The sequence below is a fragment of the Hydra vulgaris genome, chromosome 05 (genome assembly GCF_038396675.1).
Source record: "Hydra vulgaris chromosome 05, alternate assembly HydraT2T_AEP".
Classification (NCBI taxonomy): domain Eukaryota; kingdom Metazoa; phylum Cnidaria; class Hydrozoa; order Anthoathecata; family Hydridae; genus Hydra; species Hydra vulgaris.
In genome coordinates, this window is record NC_088924.1 from 35,772,323 (window position 1) to 35,778,322 (window position 6,000).

Sequence of the window (6,000 nt, forward strand, 5' to 3'; positions counted from 1 at the left end):
AAGTTTTCAAAATAAGCTCATTTGGTTATTTAATAAGCTACAATTTACATTTTAGAATACCAAAAATTAAAAGAATTTCTTTAAGAAGTTTTAAACAATTGAAAAGATGATTGTTAACATAAAAAAAAATGAGGTTGTTAGTTCATCTATTATTTATTATTTCATATATTATTATTTACTATTCCGATCATTAACTACTTGTTAAAAAATTCAATTTTTATTTTATTTGTTAGAAAAATGATAAAAAGGGATTCATCACACTTGAATATTTCTTCAAATATTAAATATTATCAATATATCAAGCACAATGCACTAGCTTCAGGCGTAAAATATATTATTATTTTTTCTTGATGAATCCCTTGAAAAAAATTTTCACTGATTTTTAATTTGCTTAACCGCAAAAAAACTTGCCTCTAGAATATAAGGATGATTAAAAAAATATATATATATTTTATGTCAAAAGCTATATGTATATATATATATATTATATATATATATATATATATATATATATATATATATATATATATATATACATATATACACACACACATACATGTATATTTGTATATATATAAATAGCTCTTTTTGTTAATTTTAGCAAGGTGACATTTTTAATACACAACCAAGTATGATGTTATCAGAAGCATTTGCTATGGACATTGGTTGTACACAACAAACTCCCAAACAAGTACGTTTAAAAAATACTTTAAAGCTAAAAATTGGTTTTAAATAAATAGTTAAATAATTAAAAAGTTTTATTTATTTTAATTAAATCTAATAATTACTTATTGTTATTATTATATATTATTATATATTATTATTGTTATATGAATAATAATATACTTAATAAATTATAATAAAAAAAAAAAAAGAAAGATAAATAATAATAAAATTAATTTTAAATAAATTTTTGAAAATATTTTAATCAATTTTCAGTCACTGCTTACAGTACTTCATCGAATCAAAACTACTCATGAACCTCGCAAGCGCAGTTTTGATGCAATGTTTAAAGCTTTAATATCTGCTGCATTAAATCGTGGTAGGTTAGCTCAATGGATTCGACTTGTTATAAGGTGTCCTGAGCTGGTTGATAATCATTATGAGCGATGGTCATATGTCATTCGAACAGGTCTTTATTAATTTACATTTTATTTTATTCCTAATTTTTAAATAATTTTTAAAAGTTTTAATAGTTATTTATATATAGTTATATATTAAAGAATTTTAGAAATTTGTTATTTATTTTTTATTTTTTTCAATTAGAATTTTAATGGTTAGGAATATATTTTTAGAAATAATTTTTGTTTTTTTAACATTTTTTTAGTGAAACTATTTTTATTTATATACATTCACTAAACTTCTAAATCACTCAAAAACTGTTTATATGCAGATTCTCTTTGCATTTAGGCACTCACTCTTTGCATTAAGACACTAATTTTATACATTTAGGATCTCTTTACATGCATACTTTCGCTTGCATGCATACATACTTCAATACTTTCACAACACTGCCTAAATTTCCAAACTATTCTGTTTTTTTTATGGCTTAACCATGGGAAACCATTTCCAACTTACTGCACACATACTTTTTTCGTTTTTTCTAACTTGCTCTAATTTTATTTTAAAGTAGTAGTTTTTTAATAATTATGCTCTATATATATATATATATATATATATATATATATATATATATATATATATATATATATATATATATATATATATATATATATAATTACAATATTACAATATCATTGCATGACACAACCTGAGTGCTTATTTGTTCTAACTCCAATTTTGTAAAAAATCAAAATAACTATAAAGCAGTCAATAAAGCATCAAAGTTTTTATATTTTACCTGTTGAATTGTGTAATAATGTGCAGGGTGTCAAGTGTGCAGGGTATGTGTCAATTAAGAATTCACTTTGTCTTATCTCCACTTTTTTAACTTATTTTATTATGCTCAATTGTTTTAACTCCAAAACAGCCAATCAAATAAGCGTTACAAAAAACTAGTTTCCGTACAAAAAAAAATTTTTAATGCTTATTTGTTCTACCAGATCTTGCCAATCAGGCAGCTTGCTTTTTATAATTTGATGACAATTTCAAGATGACAGACCGCGATACTACACAAAATGTCTTTTTTTGAAATTCAATAATGTAAGTTGAACTGTGATTATTTTGTTTATTTGTTTAACAAAATAGTGCTTAAAGAATTTATTTTTAAATAATTAATAAAAAATTTGTTTAGAATTTAATAATAATTGTGTAAAATTTAATATAATCTTATTAAACATTATTCAAGTGTTTTTGTTGATGTTGTTATTCTGTAAATTAAATTATTGTATTATCTTTTTAGTGAAGACTAAGTAAAGAAAACTTGAAAATAGACAAGAAATACTGATATGAGGAAAAGGAATTGCACAAAGAAAAAAAGAGAATCTGGACAATCCTATATAAATTCAAGAGGGAAAAAAGTTGAAGAAAGAAAACCTGTTGAAAGTAATTGTTTAAAGTGCATATTTTCTTGTGAATCAAAAATTACCCCGGAAAATAGGAAACCTATATTCAAACATTTCTGGAGTTTAGATGACAATAGCAAAAATGCTTTTTATGCTAAATTTACAAAAAGGATTGAAAAAGTAAGAGTTAAAACTGTTTCAGACCATAGCAGAAGAAAGCATTATTCACAAGGTTTGTAAAAAAATTTTTTTAGGAGTTCTTAGCATTTCTCAAGCAAGAGTACATTATTTTCACAACAATTTAATAGATCTACATACAGGAGTTCCAGTTGAAAGGAAAAAAGGAAAGCACATAAAATACAAATTGTTACATACATTGTTGGACGAAGTTCGTACTCACATAAATTTGTTTTCACATATTGAATCTCATTATTGTAGAAGCACTACCAAAAAAGAATATCTTGAAAATAAGTTGAATTTGTCATTAATGTATGACTTATATACTGAACATTACGCAAAAAAAGGAATTTAATGTGTTAAACAACATAAGTATAGAGAAGTGTTTAATACAGAGTTTAATATAGGTTTTTCAAGACCAAAATCAGACCAATGTGACTGCTGTGAAGAGAATAAAATAAATATGGAGAAAGCAATTAACAGCTTAGAGTATAAAATACAATTTCAGCATCATTTTTTTAAAGACGGATTCCTATCAAGAAAGGAAGAGTTACAGAGAATCCAGAAAAGTTGTTTTATGTTTTGATATGGCTAATGTTATTCAGCTTCCAAGAGCAAGTATATTAAAATTTTTTAATAAAAGAATACTATCACTTTTTAATCTCACTGTTCATAGTTCAATAGATAGCAAAGGTTACTGTTGTGTGTGGAGCGAATATACTGGTGGTAGAACTGCTAATTATATTGCATCAGCATTGGTAAAGGTTTTAAGGCAACTAGTTTTAGAACATCCAAATCCAACATCAGAAATCATTCTTTGGTCTGACTCATGTGTACCACAAAATAGAAATTCAATACTTGCTTTTGCTTTAAAAGGCTTTATGCTAGAAAATATACAAATTAAGACAGTTACTCAAAAATTTTCAGAAAAAGGTCATTCTCTTGTGCAAGAAGTTGATAATGCTCATAGCTTAATTGAATAAACTTAAGATAAGAATGAAGAATTTAGCCCAATTAGCTTAATTCATGTATTAAAAACGCTGAGAAGAAAGCCCCAACTCCACATTCTTCAGATGAGATCATTAGATTTTTTTAACTTTGAAAAAGACTATGAATTTTTTACAGATAACTTTTTTTTAGTCAAACAACTAAAATATCATTCTAATATGCCACATTTTTTAACATAGAAGGACTGTCACTCATTACTGAACCAGAAATATGTGTAAGTATTTTGAAAAAAGGAAGGACATTACGAGTTGGCACAAAAACACATTTGCTGGAAATAGTCCCAATCTCTAGTGTCTCATTATTAACATCACCAGTTCCTCTAAGCATAGAAAAAACTAAAGATATAAAGTCAATGCTATGTTTTATGCCTGCAATTGACTGCTTTTTATGAAACAATCTTAAAATAAAAACTTTTTGTTATAAAATTAATTTTTTGTTTTGTTGAAACAATCTTTGATTTTTACTGTATTTTGAAATTATTTAATATTGTTTTTGTATAATGTACCTTTTAATATCGACTTTCACAATGTAGACAGTGGTAGTGTCATGGTTTTGGGGTAACCCTTCTTTGTTAATTTCTAAAAAAACGTTTTGTTTTCATGAAGAAACAGTTTAAAACAATAGTAAATAATTATGAGTATTGCAAACGAAGTAAATGCTTCCAAAATAATATCCTGATTTCTGTTATTGCAAAATAAATAAGCATTGTTTTTTTACAAATATTTTTTGTAGAATGCTATCTCCAAAACAATTCAATTCATTTTAAAAAATATTTTTACTATAAAAAAATGTTTAAAGTTTATCTGAAGAAATATAATTATCATCTCTTTCAAATAAATTTAATTAGAAATTTTAAAGGCGTATAAATGTTAAGAAAAATAACTTTGAATCTTTTATCCTCATTTTTTCAATGATGTGTTTTTGGGAGTTAGAATAAATAAGCACTCGGGTCGCGATGAGAATTATAGGGTTCTATATGCCTTTTTTATGTTAAAAGAATTTAACAATTAAAGTTTTAATTAATAATTAATAATAAAAACAAATAGCTTGAAAAATATTATGAATAATAATATATGTTTAATATCGAAAGTTAAGTTCTTACAACATAAAAAAATGCAGATAGAACCCTATAATTCGCATGCGACAATATATAATTAAAAAAAAATTTAATGTATAAACATATATATTTATAAATCAAAAACAAAACATCGAGGTATTTATACATTCATGTCTGTTATATGAGTTGCAGAGACAGGAATCAAACCACATTACTGCTACTACAGCTTAACCGCGCTCAAGTTGTTTCTCCGCGCAGCGGTCTTGCTTATCAAGGTTCGTGTTTCGGAGTTATAGAGTTGAGAGAGAGTTATAACCACAATTAAGTAGTCTCCTCGTCTATAGTGGAATTCTCAGCCTTGGGGAGGTGAATTAATATTTTAAAAAAAAAAAAAACCAACTAGTTATTAGGAAGCAGTGTTAGAGTGGGTATAGCTAACTAGTTACTTAAAGTATGCCTCATTGGACAGAACAATCACTTATTAGTAGTACATTAGACAGAATAACCACTTAGAGCAGTATATTGAGAAGATGTATTAAGAGTTTGGAAAAATTAATAAAAAACAGAACAATCACTTATAGCAGTATTAAGAGCAGTATTAAAAGTAATATTAGAGATTAACAAACAATATCTTTTTCTACATCAAAATAAATTCCAAATAAATATTTTTATTAAAGACCTTATTGAAGTCTTATAAAGTTATTGCAACAACCAATATTTATTTTTTTAAATGTTTCAACGATTCAAAGTATCTTGTACTTAGTCAGGATAAAGGGGACCGGGTCTGTACGTCTCTTTTCAATCAATACTCATTTCATCATTTTTTATTTTATTATTTAAATATCGTTTATAATTAATATAAATAAAAAAGAAAAATCAAATAAAAAATATATTGGTTTAATAAAATTTCAGGTTTTGACGAAGTTTTGACAACCCTCGAAAAACTTTCTTCGTTGACGTTTTTTCTCCCAGAAGACCTTGCTATTCGACATCTTCTCAAAAGCAGCAACGAGTTTGGAGATGCATAGTTTTGGCTTATGTATTTTGATTAAAAAATAAATTTTAACTTGAGTTAATTTTTATTATGAGAGAAAAATTATCATTTTGTTTAAGAAATTACCTCGTATTAATTTAGCTAAATTCTTAAAATATGAATTAATAATTTGATATATTAAATAAATAAAAATTCTTCTCTTTTGTTGGTTGTTTTATATTCAACTTTTGTTTTAATTTATTGCAACCTCTAATTCTAATTTTATGCAACATTTTAGTTTATTCAACTACTCCTAATTT

The 6,000-nt window shown here is 25.1% G+C and overlaps 1 protein-coding gene across 2 annotated transcripts in view; it reads left to right on the forward strand.

The window, feature by feature from the left end:
* LOC101241073 (RUN domain-containing protein 1) overlaps positions 1 to 5,778 on the forward strand; it is a 46,310-nt gene extending 40,532 nt beyond the window's left edge. For both annotated transcript variants that reach the window (XM_065798033.1, XM_065798034.1), the window contains exons 15-17: positions 602 to 691; positions 940 to 1,132; positions 5,620 to 5,778. In XM_065798033.1, the coding sequence (XP_065654105.1) occupies positions 602 to 691; positions 940 to 1,132; positions 5,620 to 5,735 (399 nt within the window). In that variant the 3' untranslated portion in view covers positions 5,736 to 5,778. The remainder of the gene's footprint in view (positions 1 to 601; positions 692 to 939; positions 1,133 to 5,619) is intronic.
* Positions 5,779 to 6,000: the final 222 nt, after the last annotated feature.